Source organism: Vigna unguiculata, chromosome 11 (genome assembly GCF_004118075.2).
Source record: "Vigna unguiculata cultivar IT97K-499-35 chromosome 11, ASM411807v1, whole genome shotgun sequence".
Lineage (NCBI taxonomy): Eukaryota > Viridiplantae > Streptophyta > Magnoliopsida > Fabales > Fabaceae > Vigna > Vigna unguiculata.
In genome coordinates this window covers 16,795,885-16,815,252 of record NC_040289.1, presented here as the reverse complement: position 1 = coordinate 16,815,252, position 19,368 = coordinate 16,795,885, and the positions used below count along the sequence as shown (strand labels likewise).

The 19,368-nt window shown below is 40.3% G+C and overlaps 1 protein-coding gene across 1 annotated transcript; it reads left to right on the top strand.

Annotated features, from left to right (window-relative positions):
- The first annotated feature begins 5,169 nt into the window (after window positions 1–5,169).
- On the top strand, window positions 5,170–6,096 carry LOC114170214. Its single transcript, XM_028055702.1, has one exon. The coding sequence runs from the start codon at window positions 5,170–5,172 to the stop codon at window positions 6,094–6,096; it is 927 nt and encodes a 308-aa protein (XP_027911503.1).
- Window positions 6,097–19,368: the final 13,272 nt, after the last annotated feature.

Genomic DNA, 19,368 nt, shown 5'->3' with positions numbered 1-19,368 from the left:
TCAAAGTAAATTTGCATGAGGGGAGACACCTCTATTTATAGGCCTAAGGTGTCTACAAATTTGTAGAAGAAAAATCCTAAAAACCTCAACTTGGCTAGCTTGGAGACCAAGGTAAAAATCCTCTCCATTAGGAGCTCCCATGGCAAATAACATGGGAGAATCCTCTTCATTCCTAGAAGGATATACGACCATTGTTTATGGACAATCATCTCCAATGAGAGCATGACACATAGCCACTCTCTCCAAAGGTGGGACACCCCTTCTCCTTGCTCACCAAGGTAAGACTAAACTTTGACCCATATGGTCAACTCCTCTATGTGCCACACTTAGGTCAAGCATGGGTGTTGACTTGTGTTGACCCAAGTTGATCCATGATACAAGACTTAAAAAAGAAAATCTTATACTACTTGAATCATAATAGAATGTCTAAATTAGAGGCTTTCTTTCTACACCTCCAAGAATTTCTTTTGTACATCCAAAAGTTTTAAAAATCTCAAAAGTACCCTTTGACCATTTGAGCGAAGTCACGTAGATCACACCCTCAAAATTATTTTCGGATCGACTTTCGGTTAAAGATACATCTGGAAGTCGACATCCTATTAAAGTTTTAGACTTCTGGATGTCAATATATATATATATATATATATATATATATATATATATATATATATATATATATATATATATATATATATGTAAGGCCCTCTTATATTTTAATACCCTAATGTTTAAGGGCTGCCACACTATTGGTCCTAAAGGCTGGCTCATAGGATGCAAGGGCCCCAAAAGCAGCCAAGTCCCTTATTTCCAACTCACTCTGCAAAATCAGTACCCTAACTCTCCCTTCATTCTCTCCACAGATCCTCTGTTAGGGTTTGGTCCTACGTCCCTTTCGAGCTAGCCCAACCTCGTTCTCCCTTCACGTAAGTTGTTCTTAAACCGTGCTCTTCTCGTTCTAAGTTGGTTCCCATGGTTCTGTTGGGCTTACTATAGCAACCTCGTTATTTCTTGTATCTTTATTCTCAGCTCTTGAGTTTGCTTTTGAAGTTGTTGGGTTCGTTGAGTCAGGTGTCGAAGTCTTTTGCTAAACCCTTTCCAGGTAAGGGAAGCTAGGGTTTATAGCTATTTGCATTTTTAGTATGCTTTCTCAGTATGAATCATATGCTTGAAGTATGCTTGTGGTTTGATTGTTTGATATTGATGAAAACATGATTTTTTTGGTGCTGGGTTCTGCGATTTCACGAGTGAATAGTGGTGAGCACTGTTTTTCTCGCCCAAGTGAGCGTGCCTCGCCTAGGCGAGACTAACAGAGGCTCACCCAAGCTTTTCTGCACGAATAGTCGTTTTGAGCGAGGAGTAATCTCGCTGAGGCGAGAAGAAGTTCGCCTGAGCGAGAATCCGCAGGAGCTACTGTTCTACTGCTCGAGCTCTCGCCTAGGCGAGAAGGAGCTCGCCTGAGCGAGAGGATCTCTCGCCTGTGTGAGGTCCTCTAGCCTGAGCGAGACTGGGGTAGGTTTTGTGCTATTACGTGAATGGCCATTGATGTGATTGCTTGCTTCCTTGACTTGAATGATTGACTAGAAAGGTTTGAGGGCTGATACCTTGATTAATATATGAGGATGAGATCAGAATGATATGTTGCTTTATTGGTGTATGAATTGGGAATCATGAGTTGTATAATTGGTTGATTATGCATGATGTTGGTAATTAGTGGAACTTTCTGATTGGTTGGTGAAACATGTACAAAGTGTGAGTAGGACGTAATTCCATGACTCTTTTAGTGAGAGCTCATGGTGGTGCCCCACCTAATGGACGTAATTCCATGGACCTCCTAGGGGGGAGTCCGTGGTGGTGCCTCATCTATTGAACTTAATTCCATGAACCTCGAGGTGAGAGTTCATGGTGGTGCCTCAACGGCAAGACGTAATTCAACGAGGGTAACGTGGTGGAGCTTCAAGGCCAGGACGTAATTCCACGAAGGCCACCTGTTGGTGCCTCGGTAAGGGTGTAATTTCGCGAAGGCCTCGTGGTGACGCCTCACTACTAGGACATAATTCCACTATCTCATGGTGGTGCCTCATTTTACGTATTTGGATAGTCAAGTCTTGGGGTCTCAAATGATTTGGTAATCTGTGTATGAATGTCTGTTATTTGTGTTTGACTTTGAAACTGCATGTTGACTGTTATGATATAAGATTCCTTTACACTAGCTTACCCTTTCGCTTGCTTGTATGTTGTGTGTGGTTTCCTCTATTGCGATGATCATCAATTTTATTGATGTGAGCAGATGTGAGAATCCCTAGCAGTGGTAATGTTAGTAGAGACGCTGCAGCTTGATGGTTGGACGGGTTTTGAGCTCGCTATGGAGCCTACAGCTGAAGGAGACCTAATAGATTATGATTATCTTGTCCTGGACAAGACCTTGTGCTATCTTTAGAAGTATTGCACTTTGTTTTAGGCAGTGTGGTGCCTCTTCTCTGTTGTTATGGATATATTTGGCGTACTGTGTATCTTCATATCCCAAATTTTGTACTCTCTGAATATTCATGTATACGACGTTTTATTAAATTGGTTTTATCTATTTAATTGGGATATTACAATATATATACCTTTTTTATTTTAATATTTCTTCTGTTTCAGTTTTTTTAATTTTACTCAAATTTCAATTTCTAAAATTTTCGTTTTATTTTCTTATTATAATTACTTTAATATTTTTATTTTTTATTATACATTTTAAAAATAAAATAACAATAACAATAAATAAATGAATAAATGAATAAAACAAAGGATTAATAAACTTTAATTAAATTATATATATATATATATATATATATATATATATATATATATATATATATTATTCTTTTGATTTTTGATTTCTAATTGATTGTTTTTGTTTAATTTTTTTACTGGTAATATTTTAATTTTATTTATATTGTATTATTTTTTTAATATATATTTTAAAAATACAATATAATAATTACATATATGATATATGTCTATAAAATATATGTAAATATGTAAATTTAAAAATTAAAACGAAAAAAATTATATATATATATATATATATATATATATATATATATATATATATATATATATATTTATATATTACAAGAATAAAATGCCAATTTGGTCCTTAAAATACTGTCGTGCTTTTTCTAATCCTTAAATGAGCACAAGCATGAATCCAAGTTTGTAAGGATATTGTAAGGCCCATTAATTTTTGGTTCTCTTTTTCTGCCCTAAAGAGAAGGGCTGCCCTACAGCAGTTGGGTCTAGAGGCTAGCCCATTGGATAAATACCAAATTCGTGTTGTCCTAATCCACATTTGTCTCATTTTCAGAAACAGACCTAAAATTGTGCCGTCACACTCCGCTGCCGTAAGGAGCTCTGCTAGGGTTACGTTTTCCCGATCGAACAGCGCTTAACTCCGTTTCCATATCCTACGTAAGTCTCCTTCCAACCTTGCTCGTAGTTCTGTTACAGTTTTGCTAGATAACCCATTTTTCCCCCTGTCTCTCATCTTTTTCCAGCACTTAGAGTCGCTCTTGGTATTGTCGTTCACCGCTGTTTAAGATCGAGGTGTCGTGCTAGTCTTTGCCCAGGTAAGGGAAGCTAGGACCTTCTGTTATTTGTGTTTTCCGCTGTTTTGGACGTCTTTTCGGGTTTGTATGGGTTGATGGGTGTTGTATCCGTTTTGGGTAGATTTCAAACATGTTTTGGATGGTGGTCTTCACTGCTGTATGGGAAAACAGTGGCGAGTACTGGTTTTCTCGCCCAAGCGAGCTAGTCTCGTCTAGGCGAGATTATCAGGGGGCTCACCCAGTTTGTTTGTTGCGTGATATGTCGCCTAGGCGACGCGCGTTCTTTTCGAGCGAGGAATGCTCTCGCCTAGGCGAGAAAGGACTCGCCTAAGCGAGACCTCGCAGGGTTCTCTGTTCCCTCGTCGCTCCCTCGCCTAGGCGGGATAGGACTCGCCTTCCTCTCGCCTGAGCGAACCTTGTTGGTTTGAGCGAGGCAGCGGGCGAGTTTGATGTTGTTGTTGAATGGCTCACTGATGTGTGACTTACTTGCATGATCTAAAGGCTTTACTAAAGGGGTTACTTGATGATGGCATGATAAATATATGAGTTTGAGATGGAGATGGTATGTTATTTTATTGTGTATGAATTGGAAGGCATGAGTTGCATGATTCGTTGCTTATGCATGATATTAATGTTATGAAAGTTCTTGATTGGTGGGTGAGGCATGTATAAAGTATGAGTAGGGCATAATTCCAAGACTCTCGTAGTGAGAGATCTTGGTGGCGCCTCATCTACTGGAGGTAATTCCACGGACCCTCTTAAGGCGAGTTCCTGGTGGTCCCTCGACAAAAGGACGTAATTCCACGGGGGGTCGTGGTGGTGCCTCAGGGCCAGGGCATAATTCCACGAAAGCCACGTGGTGGTGCCTCCTGTAAGGGTATAATTCCGCGAAGGCCTCGCGGTGACGCCTCATTTCTAGGACATAATTCCATTGTCACATGGTGGTGCCTCATTAAGCGTATCCGGATAGTCAACTCTTGGAGTCTTATATATTTTGATAGCTTTGGTATGATGCTTGTTATTTATGCTTGGCGTGGAAATTGCCTGTGAACTATTATAAAATGAGATTCCTTTACACTAGCTTACCCTTTTGTTTGCTTGTATGTTGTGCGTGGTTTTCTCTATTGCGATGATCATCAACCTTGTTGATGTGGGCAGATGTGAGAACCCCTGGCAGTGGTAATGTTGATAGGGATGCTGCAGCTTGATGGTTTGGACAGAGTCGGTCCCATTGTGGGGCCCACTACTGGAAGATTTTATGTTATTTATACTCTTATTGTTGAACAAGGCCTCGCGCTTTTATTTAATTTCTTTCCGTACTTTTCTGGATGGGCCATGTGGGGCCCCTTTTGTTGTAATCTGGGTATGGCTAATGTATCGTATACTTTCATACCTAATGAGGTTTCATTTATCGAGGTTATTCAGTTTTTTTGGGACGGTACATTCATGGTATCAGAGCGGTCGTTCCTTAGGTCTGTGGACTTGGGTGTCCGCTTAGCTTTCTCTATGTCTTTCTGAGTATTCTTAGTTAATTCTTGCCTTATCAAGCCTAACCAAGTGATTTCCTGTGTGCTAGTGGACTATGGCACCATCTCGTAGGACTCCACAATCTTCCCAGGGCGATGTGTCGGACATCGCCAGAGCGATTGAGGCAATGGTAGCTGCCATAACACAGCAAAGTACGGCGATAATGCAACAACATGAGGCATCAATGCAACGACAAGCGACAACACTTGAGCAGCAACAGCTAGTGATGCAGCAGATGGAAGCTGCTAGGGTGGCTGCTGAGGAGGCTCACAAGCAACATATGAAGACCCTCCGCCAATTGGAGGAGAACAGGGTAGCTGCCCCTACTTTTGGCCCTGAGCCACGACCTACGACCAGGGAGTGGAGTCTAGAGGACTTTCTAAAACACCACCCGGTGAAGTTTGGAGGCAAGACCAGCCCGGACGCAGCAGATCAGTGGCTGAAAGACCAGGAGAGAATATTTGATGCCAAGATGTGCCCAGAGGAGAGTAGACTGGCATTCGCGGTGTACATGCTCACGAGTGAGGCTAAGCATTGGTGGGTCAGCATGAAGTCCCTCACGAAAGAGAGGCAGGAGCCAGTTACTTGGGATGTCTTCAGGAGGAAGTTCCTCTCTGAGTACTTCCCTAACAGCGTCAAATACACTAAAGAGGTAGAATTTTTGCAGTTAACCAAAGGAAGCAAGTATGTGACTGAGTATGCAGAAAAGTTCAAGCACCTCAGTCGTTTCTACACCATGCCGCTAGATGAAGAATGGCGATGCAGGAAATTTGAGAATGGTCTCCGTGGGGATCTTCGTTTGATGGTGGTTCTGCTATCCATCAAGGACTTTGCCGCCTTGGTGGAGAAGGCAAGGGTCATGGAGAAGATGAAGGTAGAGGTGAAAACTCAGCACTCATCCCAACAGAGAGTGGGAGGACCATCAGGGTCCAGACACAGGCACGAGGAGAGGAGGAAGCCCTACATTAGGCCCCATTTCTAGTCTTAGGGGTCTAGGGAGTCTTCTTCCCAGCAGAACAGGATTCAGTGCTACCAGTGTGGGGGACCGCACAAGAGGAACGTCTGCCCCCAACTTGTAGGCATCAAGAAGTGCAACAACTGTGGCAAGGAGGGCCACTTTGGGAGGGACTGCCCCACTGATGAAGGATTATCTTGTACCTTTTTAAGATTATTGAATATGGTGTGAGTTGTTTAAGAAAGCTAAGTGAAATCCCCACTGGACATTAAGATAGCAAGCTATCTAGATGTGAAGGTTCCTTTCACAAAGCTCAAAAGAAAAAGATGATGGATTGATTAAAAAAAAAAGAAATAGAAAGCACATAAACCATAGAAAACCAAGAACAATTAAAGGAAGAGGAAAATATAAAATGGAGAGAAAAGGAATGGTAAAAATGTGAGAACCACACCACTACAAGGCTAGGCTAGAAGCCATGGCAACCTTGAAGATAAGTGGATGTGTGCCGCCACTTGCTATGCAAGATAAGGCTTAAAAGTATTCACTCCCAAGGGAGGAAACTCTCACAAATGGTTGAGACACAAGAGTGTTTTTACTTCAAAATGTTCAACCCTTTTACATGTCTAGGAGCACCCCTTATATAGAAGAGTTTAGGGGCCTCTAAGCAAATAAAAGATACCTAAGGATGTCTCTACAAAAACCTAACCTTAGCTTCTAGAAACTAGGTCAAATAAGGTTACAAAAATGAGACACAAAAGAGCTAACTATTGTGTGTGCAAGGCTAATTTCGTTCTAGCACACAAGGAGACAAAGAATGTGTCTCATATGTCTCCAAAAAGTGGCCAAAGTGTGCTAAAAACAAAGGAGACCAAAGGTACATAGGTACACTTGCTTCATGCCTTTTACTTTATGCTTTATATCTTTGCTTTACTCTCTCCTCCACATCATTTATGCTCCCCAATCACCATGCGCCACCTAGCATTGCTTTCTTACTCCTAATTAACCTACAAAGCAAATAAACATAGATTAGCATGTTGGCTTAAGTCAAGTCAACTATAGTCAACAAGTCAAACCTAGTCAAAGGTCAACAAGTCAACTAAAGTTGATTCAACTAAGTCAATTTAGGGAATCAAAAATAGCAAACACAAATGAAAGGGATGAAGGATTAGTGAACTTCCTTTCTAAACATGCTTAGTCTTCTTAAGCATTTGCCTCCATCCTTAGTTGGGGTCAATCATTCATCACCCACCCTTGCTAGAGTAGTGACGCGACCTCCAGTACAGGTTCCTACACAGAACCAACAGAGGCACAAAGGCAACAGGCCTCAGGCAACCAGCAAAGTGTACGCCATGACCGGAGCGGAGGCTGCAGGCTCACGTAACCTTGTTATAGGCCATTGTTTGATAGCTGGGAAAGCTTGTTGTGTGTTATATGATTCTGGAGCGACACACTCTTTTGTGTCAAATGCATGTGTGGGATGGTTGGGTCTGCCGGTGTGCGAGCTGCAGTGTGAGCTTGTAGTGTCTACTCCGGCGTCGGGTTTGGTCAGGACGTCATCCTTGTGTGCGAGGTGTCCAGTGGAGGTAGAGGGATGCAGGTACAAAGTGAATCTAATCTGCCTACCTCTACAGGAGTTAGAGGTAATCCTAGGGATGGATTGGCTCTCTGCCAATCGCATTCTTATAGATTGCTGAGAGAAGAGACTGTTATTCCCAGACTCGGAGGAGCCTAAGTTGTTATCGTCCCAAGGAGTTCTGAAGGAACTACTTAGTGGTGCGCAATGCTTTGTGATTTTCACGCATCTAGAGGTGGAAGGGGGGAAGGTAGAGTCTGCCATACATGTGGTGCATGAGTTTGAGGACGTGTTTCCGGATGAAGTACCTGGGTTACCCCCCAATAGAGAGGCGGAGTTCTCTATTGACCTAGTACCGAGGACAGGTCCAGTATCGATGGCTCCATATCGTATGGCTCCAGCGAAATTAGTCGAACTCAAGAAACAGATAGAAGAGCTGATGGAGAAACAGTTCATCCGACCCAGCACTTCGCCTTGGGGAGCACCAATGTTGTTGGTGAAGAAAAGGATGGGAGTTCGCGTTTGTGTGTGGACTACAGGCAGCTAAATAAGATGACAATCAAAAATAAGTACCCTCTCCCGAGAATCGAGACTTGATGGATCAATTGCATGGATCGTTTGTGTTCTCGACGATAGATCTACGGTCAGGATACCACCAGATATTGGTGAAGGTTGACGACGTGCAGAAAACGGGCTTCAGGTCCCGGTATGGACACTACGAGTACGTGGTTATGCCTTTCGGTGTGACCAATGCCCCGACAGTGTTCATGGACTACATGAACAGGATCTTCCGGCCCTTCTTAGATAAGTTTGTCGTAGTCTTCATAGACGACATTCTTATCTATTCCAGAACTCATGAGGAACATGCAGAACACCTGAGGTTGGTGCTTAGTGTTTTGAGAGAGAAGCAATTGTACGCCAAGTTGTCCAAGTGTGAGTTCTGGATGGGCGAAGTCCAGTTTTTGGGGCATGTGATATCCACCCAGGGGATTGTAGTGGACCCAGCAAAGGTCGAAGCAGTGGTAAAGTGGGAAAGCCCTAAGTCTGCCACGGAGATCAGGAGTTTTGTGGGGTTAGCAGGCTACTATAGGAGATTCATAGAGGGATTCTCCAAGATAGTGGCGCCCCTGACTTTGCTTACTCGAAAGGACCAACCTTTTACTTGGACGGACAGGTGCGAGGAGAGCTTTCAAGAGCTAAAAAGGAGGTTGACGAGCGCTCCTATATTGGTAATTTCGGACGTGGGGAAACCGTTTGAAGTTTACTGTGACGCATCTCATCTTGGGCTCGGCTGTGTTCTAATGCAAGAAAAGAAGGTTGTGGCGTATGCCTCGAGACAACTTAAGGTGCATGAGCGCAACTATCCCACTCATGACCTGGAGTTGGCAACTATAGTGTTTGCCTTGAAGATCTGGAGGCACTATCTCTATGGTGCTCAATTCCGTGTGTTCAGCGATCATAAGAGCCTCAAGTATCTGTTTGACCAGAAAGAGCTGAACATGAGGCAGAGGAGGTGGATGGAGTTCCTTAAGACTATGATTTTGAACTGTTGTATCACCCGGGGAAGGCAAACGTGGTGGCCGATGCTCTAAGTAGAAAGACTGTACATACTGCTCACCTTATGATCAAGGAGGTGGAGCTACTAGAGCAGTTTAGGGACATGAAGCTATAGGTGGAATTGGGATCTGAGTTCATTGGGTGTAGCACCTTAACTATATCTAGTGATTTCTTGGATTCAGTTAAAGAGAGGCAGTTGGTGGATGCCAGCCTGAATAGGGTTAGAGAGCAACTAGGGTTAGAAGAGACAAAGGACTTTACCTTGGGTAGTGATGGCATCTTTAGATTTCAGGGCAGGGTGTGTGTACCCGACGATGTTGAGGTGAAGAAGTTGATCCTAGAGGAAGGACACAAAAGTCGTCTCAGTCTGCATCCGGGCATGACTAAGATGTACCAGGACCTCAAGGAAAACTTCTGGTGGCAGAGTATGAAGAAGGATGTGGCACAGTACGTGTCTGCCTATCTAACCTGTCAGAAGGAAAAGGTGGAGCATCAAAGACCCGGGGGGATTATGCAACCGTTAGAGATACTGGTGTGCAAGTGGGACAACATCTCAATGGACTTTGTGACCCATCTGCCACGAACCTTTAGAGGACATGACACCATCTGGGTCATAGTGGACGGATTGACCAAGAGTGCGCATTTCTTAGCAATGAACTTGAGGATGTCTATGGTAAGTTGGCCCAGTTGTACATCAAGGAGATTGTGAGGTTGCATGGGGTGCCTTCAAGCATTATATCAGATAGAGATCCCCGATGCACATCACGGTTTTGGCAAACCTTATAGGGTGCTTTGGGAAGCAACCTCACGATGAGTTCAGCCTATCATCCTCAGACAAATGGCCAGTCAGATAGGACGATCCAGTCCCTTGAGGAGCTACTGCGGACATGCATATTGGATCACTTAGGCATTTGGGACGAAGTGTTACCGTTGATTGAGTTCACCTACAATAATAGTTTCCATGCGAGCATCGGGATGGCGCCTTACGAGGCTCTTTATGGCCGGAAGTGTAAGACCCCTTTGTGTTGGTATCAGGATGGGGAGGCAGTGTTAGTCGGACCACAGCTGTTGGAACAGACCACCGAGAAGGTGAGATTAGTGAGGAATAGGATGCAGGCTTCACAGAGCAGACAAAAGGCTTATGCAGACCGTAGGAGGAGACCATTGGAATTCGAGGCTGGAGATCACGTGTTCTTGAGGGTGACCCGAACCACCGGTGTGAGGAGGGCTCTCCGCTCGAGGAAACTTTCTCCTAAGTTCCTTGGTCCTTATCAGATCTCGAGGAGGATTGGACCGGTAGCTTATGAGATAGCTTTGCCTCCTCAGTTGGCAAATCTTCACCCGGTGTTCCACGTGTCGCAGTTGAGGAAGTATGTGTTTGACTCAGCCCATGTGTTGGAAGCTGAGGATATACAGATGAGGGAGGACCTCACTGTGGAGGTACCACCCATTGCTCTAGAGGATAGCAAGGTTGAGGAACGCAGAGGAAAAACAGTCAGATTGGTCAAGGTCATCTGGATCAGAGGACAGGTGACTCTACTTGGGAGTTGGAGGAGGACATGAGGAAATCACACCCACACCTTTTTACCTGGTACGCTTTCATTTTTGAGGTCGAAAATTTTTCTTGTTGGGGAGAATGTAAGGCCCATTAATTTCTGGTTCTCTTTTTCTGCCCTAAAGAGAAGGGCTGCCCTACAGCAGTTGGGCCTAGAGGCTGGCCCATTGGATAAATACCAAATTTGTGTTGCCCTAATCCACATTTGTCTCATTTTCAGAAACAGACCAAAAATTGTGTTGTCACACTCCGCTGCCGTACGGAGCTCTGCTAGGGTTACGTTTTCCCGATCGAACAGCGCTTAACTCCGTTTCCATATCCTATGTAAGTCTCCTTCCAACCTCGTTCGTAGTTCTGTTACAGTTTTGCTGGATAACCCATTTTTCCCCCTGTCTCTCATCTTTTTCCAGCACTTAGAGTCGCTCTTGGTTTTGTCGTTCACCGCTGTTTAAGATCGAGGTCTCGTGCTAGTCTTTTCCCAGGTAAGGGAAGCTAGGACCTTCTTTTATTTGTGTTTTTCGCTGTTTTGAACGTCTTTTCGGGTTTGTATGGGTTGATGGGTGTTGTATCCATTTTGGGTCGACTTAAAACATGTTTTGGATGGTGGTCTTCACTATTGTATTGGAAAACAGTGGCGAGTACTGGTTTTCTCGCACAAGCGAGCTAGTCTCGCCTAGGCGACGTGCGTTCTTTTTGAGCAAGGAATGCTCTCGCCTAGGTGAGAAGGGACTCACCTGAGCGAGACTTCGCAGGGTTCTCTATTCCCTTGTCGCGCCCTCGCCTAGGCGAGATAGGACTCGCCTGAGCGAGAGGGTTCCACTCGCCTGAGCGAACCTTGTTGTTTTGAGCAAGGCAGCGGGCGAGTTTGATGTTGTTGTTGAATGGCTCACTGATGTGTGACTTACTTGTATGATCTAAAAGCTTTACTAAAGGGGTTACTTGATGATGGCATGATTAATATATGAGTTTGAGATGGAGATGGTATGTTATTTTATTGTGTATGAATTGGAAGGCATGAGTTGCATGTTGCTTATGCATGATATTAATGTTATGAAAGTTCTTGATTGGTGGGTGAGGCATGTATAAAGTATGAGTAGGGCATAATTCCAAGACTCTCGTAGTGAGAGATCTTGGTGGCGCCTCATCTGCTGGACGTAATTCCACAGACCCTCTTAAAGGGAGTTCTTGGTGGTGCCTCGACAAAAGGACATAATTCCACGGGGGGTCATGGTGGTGCCTCAGGGCCAGGGCGTAATTCCATGAAGGCCACGTGGTGGTGCCTCCTGTAAGGGTATAATTCCGCGAAGGCCTCGCGGTGACGCCTCATTTTTAGGACATAATTCCACTGTCACGTGGTAGTGCCTCATTAAGCGTATCCGGATAGTCAAGTATTGGAGTCTCATATATTTTGATAGCTTTGGTATGATGCTTGTTATTGATGCTTGGCGTGGAAATTGCCTGTGAACTATTATAAAATGAGATTCCTTTACACTAGCTTACCCTTTTGTTTGCTTGTATGTTGTGCGTGGTTTTCTCTATTGTGATGATCATCAACCTTGTTGATGTGGGCAGATGTGAGAACCCCTGGCAGTGGTAATGTTGATAGGGATGTTGTAGCTTGATGGTTTGGACAGGGTCGAGCCCACTGTGGGACCCACTACTGAAAGATTTTATGTTATTTATACTCTTATTGTTGAACAACGCCTCGCGCTTTTATTTGTTTTCTTTCCATACTTATCCGGTTGGGCCATGTGGGGCCCCTTTTGTTGTAATCTGGGTATGGCTAATGTATCGTATACTTTCATACCTAATAAGATTTCATTTATCGAGGTTATTCAGTTTTTTTGGGATGTTACAGGTATAGTGGTTAATCTCAAGTTATATTTTACTAGTATTGAAGGAACAATTTGAAGTGTTCTTCAATATTCAAAAGACCGCTTCATATTTTTTTGGATATAACAATTATATTATATGAATATTTTTTTTACTTTAAAGACCATTCGAGATGGAATTAAAGGTTTATTTGTTATAATTTAGACGAGTTTCGAGTTTACATCTGTTAAAAAAAAAAACCCACAAGTTTTCCAAACATGCCCTAGTCGCACAGTTGGAGCTAGGGCTGGGAAAAAATAATTGTACTGAACTGAACTACCAAAAACTGCACTGAACTAAAAAACAGTTCGTATGAACTGCACTGAACTGAAAAACAGTTCAGACGAACTGAACTGAACTATTTTTCTGAAAAATAAACTGAACTGAACTGCACTGTACTGAACTGCACTATAATATGAATTGTTATAAACTGAACTGTTTTATGAACTGCACTATATCAGAACTGAACTGCACTATTTTTTAACTGAACTGCACTATTTTTTACTGAACTGCACTATTCTTGAATTGAACTGCACTAATTTTTAACTTAACTACACTATTTTTGAACCGTTTTTGAATCGAATTGCACTGATTTTGAATAAACTTCACTATTTTTGAACCGAATTGTACTATTTTTGAATAGAATTGCATTAATTTTGAACTGAATTGCACCGTTTTTGAACTGAATTGCACTATTTTTGAACTGAATTGCACTGTTTTTTAACTGAATTGCATTATTTTGAACCGAATTGCACTAATTACATATGATTGTAATACGCAATAATAATATAAAGTTTATAATTTGAAAGTGCTTAGGAAATAATACTTGAAATAAGCCTCATACTTCAATACACCAAAATCAAAATATTTATACATCTTAATACATAGGTTCTCCAGTAGGTTCTCCCATAAACAACATCAAAATGTTAATACATCTTAATACATCTTCAATCATCTAAATTAATTGCACTTGAAGGTCCCACTTCGTCTTGAGAAGTTATATCTACAAAAAAAATATGTATTTTAGGCTTTCATATAAAGTATCAACCAAAAAATATATAAAGTTTTCATATAAACTCACCTTGCTCAAATTCATCAAGCTCTTTAGGATCCTCATTAAAAAGTATAGAGAAAGGTGTTCCTCTTAACCAATCTTGTGTGCAAACAAGTACTTCCACTATTTTAGGCGTTAGGCAACTACGATAAGGATTAACCACCCTTCCTCCTGTACTGAATGCACACTCTGATGCTACGGTAGAGATGGGAATAGCTAACACCTCTCGAGCCATGTTTGCAAGGATAGGAAATCTAGTTGAGTTGACCTTCCACCAATGTAAAACATCAAGCTCAACTGACTTTGTATAAGGTTCAGGATCCTCTCTCTCAAATATTTATCAAGCTCTGATATATAATCAAATCTACTTCCTGTAGCTCTTAGGTAGAAGCTCATGCCATGAGGATCATCATCTTCATCATCTAGTTGGGATTCTTGTTGGCTACTTTTAGAACCCTCCTCAACCCCTTGATATTGATCACAAAGTGTTTTTAAAGATGACAATAATTTTGATTTCAATCCATTGGCCATGCTAGGTTCAAATATATAGTCAATGAAGTAATTAACAAAATCCAACTTACTCATTGGGTCAAGCACAACAACAATCAATAATAAGATATTAATTCCATTGGGATTTCCCCAATATTTGTCATACTTACCCTTCATCCTCATTGCCATCAATCTTATGCTCACATCAGTACTCTCAGAATATTGTCGAATCTTTTTACCAATTTCAAACACTTCCTTCATATACATATGACTAGTGACATAAGAAGAACCAGAAATCCGTATGGTAGAGTCATAAAACATCTTTAAGAATGGTAGAACAGACCTTGCATATTCCCAATCCTCTTCTAGTGGCACACCACTACTTTTGGCCATTTCAGCACCAAATTTCTTATCTTGCCTATCTAGCAAGACAAAGGTATCTTTGTACTTCAAGCTTGCCTCTAACATTAGATAAGTTGAATTTCATCTGGTTTCAACATCAAGGCAGACAAGACCTCTATAAGAAATTCCCTCTTGTTCAACACAGGCCTTGAATCTAGCAAATCGAGCTGGAGAAGATTTGACATATTTAACTGCACTTCGAATTTTTGAAATTGAATCTTTTATCTCTTTTAACCCATCCTTCACAATCAAACTTAATATATGTGTGCAACAACGCATATGAACATATTCTCCCTTTAAGACAAGACAATTCCATGATAACATCCTTCTTTTGAGGTATTGGACCCCAACATCATTTGTTGTAGCATTATCCACAGTGACACTAAGGACTCGCTTCAACTCCCAGTTATTAAAACAAGCCTCAACATGTTTAGCAATGAGCTCCCCTGAATGACCTGTTGTTTGAGAAAAATTCAAAATTTTCTTATGAAGCTTCCAATCTTCATCAATAAAGTGAGCTGTTAAACTCATGTAGTTTAGGTTTTGGATTGAAGTCCATGTGTCTGTAGTTAAGCAAACCCTCCCACACTACTTTGATAGGAAAAATTTTAACTTTGCTTTTTCCTCTTCATAGAGTTCCCACATTTCACGCCTCAATGTAGTGCGGGATGGGACCTCAAACCGTGGCTGCAAGGATCGTACAAAGTCACAGAAGTCTTCATCTTCCACAAATCGAAAAGGAAGCTCGGATTTCACAAACATCTTCACCAACTTCATTCGAGATGCATTTTGGTCAAACTTAGAAATTGTTGGTGAAGGGCCAACACTAGCCCCTTCTGTAGTTGATGATGACATTTTTTTCCTTTTGAATGCTTCTCTATTTGGATTTTCCTTGCATCTTATCAAATGATTCCTCATCCCACTTGTTCCAGCCAAATATTTAATCAAATCACCACAGTAATTGCACTTAGCCTTCTTCTCAGAATAAGGATCTTGTTTGGTAAAATGCTCCCACACATCTGACCGACCTTTACTATGCTCAGTTGATGATGTAGCCATGTAAGGAGGTAAAGGATCAATGTAAAATCCATCTGATCCAAGATTGCAGCTTATAAACTTGACTGTTTTGTTCTCCAACCTGAATTCATCTTCTCCAACCTGATTACATATTTATATCAGTAAAAAAAAAAAAAGAAATGTTCCAAGAGACCATTGGCTACTTTTCATGTTAAATTAAGGACTTTACGCATTATCTTTTCAATGATGCTATCAAACTGTTTTATTGATATGTACTACAATGGAAGAGACAGAGGTAAGTAATATGACACATGTCTTGATTATATAATTGAATAAATTATCATTTGAAAACTAAAATACATATATTCTTAAAGTGAGAATTAAGTAATTAAAATTATACATCGACAATAATCAATGTAAATTATTGCTCACCAATGTAAGATGAATAAATCCACTGCATATGACAGATACTCCTTTGAATTGGCTATGGCAAGCTGATTTGTTATTTCATAACAACTATTGTTTACTTCAAAGAAATTTTGAAAAATGGAAATTTTTTTCCTAAGATGATATTTCTAGGCCCATATTCCAACAAAGCCTAAGTCTGTAGCTGTTAGATTATTGTTTAGGCTTGTATGTGGCTTTATTACTGTAGAACATGCATGTTTTCATTGTATTAGGCTATTAGGATTTATCAATAATGGACAGTTTTCAACAGAGCATTTATGTGCTCTTAAACTTCTGCATTTCAATCATGTCACATTGGTTATAGGGGGAAGAACTGAGGAAACAAATAGGTGTTGTAGCTTACATTGAGTGCAGTTCAAAGACTCAACAGGTAGTGGCTTTAAATTTAACTATTTTTGTTTTTATGCACTACTTATTGTTGCTATGACTTTTAAAATTTGTACCTAAATTTGTACATTGCTGGCAAAGCAGAACAAGTAATTTGAGATTACAAATGCATTGAACACTTACTATTATCAAGGGTAGGACAAATTTCCTTTATTCCCTTAATACACTAGATGCGCCTCAATTTTGAAGACCTAACTTTCAAATCATATTTATGTGTGTATTACCTAATTCGTATTCCAAACATATAAATAGATAGATGAATTGATTGAAATAGTACGGTACCAATTCAATGCTTAACATGTCAATTCTTTAGATAGTTGAGCAATAAAAGTCATGTAAGGTATGTCAATTTATTAATCAAAAACTGGAAAAGGGAACACACAAATTTGGCCTATTCCATATAAATGTTATATTTAATATCCTAACAATTTAAGATTTATGGAGATGCTCTAATGTTGATTCTAGTGTATTTAACCAAGTCAAAAGAGGTTAGCATTGGCTACTTGCTATTTAATATTCCATTTTTTCCTATATAATAGTCATTTAAGGCTTTTTGTTTACCAATTTTTTTTTTACTTTTAATATAATTTTAAATAAGTTATCATTATAAAATAAAGCTGATAAAAAAAAAAAGAAGATAGAGGAAGAAGAAAACATGAGAATTAAGACTCATTTCTATGTGTATTAGTGCTAATAATAAAATATATTTATAGATACAAAACGAAATTTGTACCTAAACTTGTTGTTGTATTTGCATGATTTAGAATGTGAAAGCAGTGTTTGATACTGCAATTAAAGTTGTGCTTCAACCTCCAAGGAGGAAAGAAATGGCTAGGAAGAAAAGGCACAGAAGGTCTGGTTGCTCGTTTGTGTAAGTCCCTTACTCCTATACTTTTGAAGCATGCTTAAAACCATTGATCTCTCAAAGCATTTGGTGGTGGAATTCATGATATGATAAGTGTGTAATTTGAGAGACTTTCCTGATGTAGAAACGAAACTGCTAGGCTATGTGATGTTGCTACTCATGCAGTGAAATATTGTGATGATTGGACAAAGATATAAATAGGCTTTGATACTCCCAAAAAAGGAAAGAAAAGAAAAACACTGCAAAAGAAGACAATGGCACTGAAGGAGCATTGAATAGGGATTAAGATCATTCCTTCTGAAAAAGCATTTTTGAATGCCCTTGACCTTAGATCACTACTCAAGCTTGCTACATCTTGGGATGGAATAGGAGAACCACATAACTTATTATTTTACTTGCAAATTCCTATCATTCTTGCTGAAATTTTATGTGATTTATCCTCCAAAAACATTTGACTACATGTTAACATGTCTTTTTTACTGTCTGACAGAAGTATTGTGTGAGGAGGTTGTGCTGCTTAACACACATCTATTGCAGCGTCACTTTTGACATGGATGTTATCTTGCAAAAGCTTCAAGGTCCAAGTGTGGAAACCCTGACACCTAATCACAATTTCTGAATGTGTACCCTTATGCTTGTATTGATTGTAACTGGTGTAAGATGGTAATATCTAGTTATTTCCTCTTCACAAGACCCTGTTAAGACACTGAAGGGAATTTATATTAAGACAAAAAACTGGAAGGAGCTCCTCACTAATGAGCCATTCACAAGGGATGACCTTATAACCATTCAAGTAAGTTGGGTTTGAACAAGAACATTTTCTTTTCTCTTGCTTCATCTTTCGGTTTCTTAATATCAAGTTGTGGTGTTTGTGTATTATGTGCAAAATCCTAATGCACTTGACGACAGGGTTCTTCTGGATTTTGATCATGTTAAAAATGACTTGAAAGTTGATGATGAAGGTATGCTAGCTCATTCATCTTATGTGAGCTATAAATCTCATTCATCTTAAAGCAAGCTAGAATAGGTTGGAGTATAAATTATATTCACTCAACAGAAAAAGAGAACAAATTTTTGTAAATAAAAGACTTCAATTCAATATCTTGTGCTTGCTTATTCACTTCAAAAAAAGAAAACAGAACATTCCTAACATTAAAAGTGGTCTAAACTACACCATGCTTTCATGTCTTTTTGATTTTACCTTTTCTGCACATTTTTGAATTTCATGAGCTCAACCTGAACGTATAAGGCTTTCAAAGCTAAAAGACTTATGCTTAAAAAAATTATCAGGTGAAATTTTTGGAAAGGCATGTGTCAAGTTTCCAAAGGAGGGAGGAATTGGTCCATAAAGCATGTTACGAGCCAGGGACAGATTAACCATCTTTGTCAAATTTCCAATATTGGAAGGAATTTGTCCTGTAAGACTATTTTGATCTAGTTCAAGAACATGCAAATTGGTCATCTCTCCTATGAAGTGTGGAATGGGGCCAGAGAGACTATTTTGTTGGAGCTTGAGGAATTTTAAATTTGTCAAGTTTCTAATTGAAGGGTGGATTATACCATTGATAGAGTTGAGTTGCAGATTAAGTTCAACCAGGTTGGCCATCCTTCCAATTGTTGGAGGATTTGATTGAAATAACAGACGTTCTAAATTTCTCAATTCTGCAATCTCTTCAAGAAGAGGGCCAGAAATGCTATTGTATTACAAGTTTAGAATCTTCAAGGTAGCTAACTTGGTCATGGAAATGGGGATTGGACCACTAAAATTATTTGTATTCATTATCAACTCAGAAACTCCGGACAAGTTAGCAATTTGGTGAGGAATGGTATCACTGAAACTGTTGTTACTAACATCCAGAGTTAGCAGATTGGGAAAAGATGAGAAATTGAGAGTGTGAAGAGTACCTTTTATGCCATGATTTCTTTCTCAACTAGGTTTCACGTTGTTGACGAAGAAATCCCGAAGAAATCCCTAACGGCAAGTTCATCCCAAAAGATTAGAATGATCGAATTGGAGAAAAAAGAAGCGAAATGAAAACCTAAAGATATAAAGAGATCAC

What these genes read in the sequence shown, in the direction of transcription:
- LOC114170214 (XM_028055702.1), top strand. Translation starts at nt 5,170, where the DNA reads ATGGCACCATCTCGTAGGACTCCACAATCTTCCCAGGGCGATGTGTCG.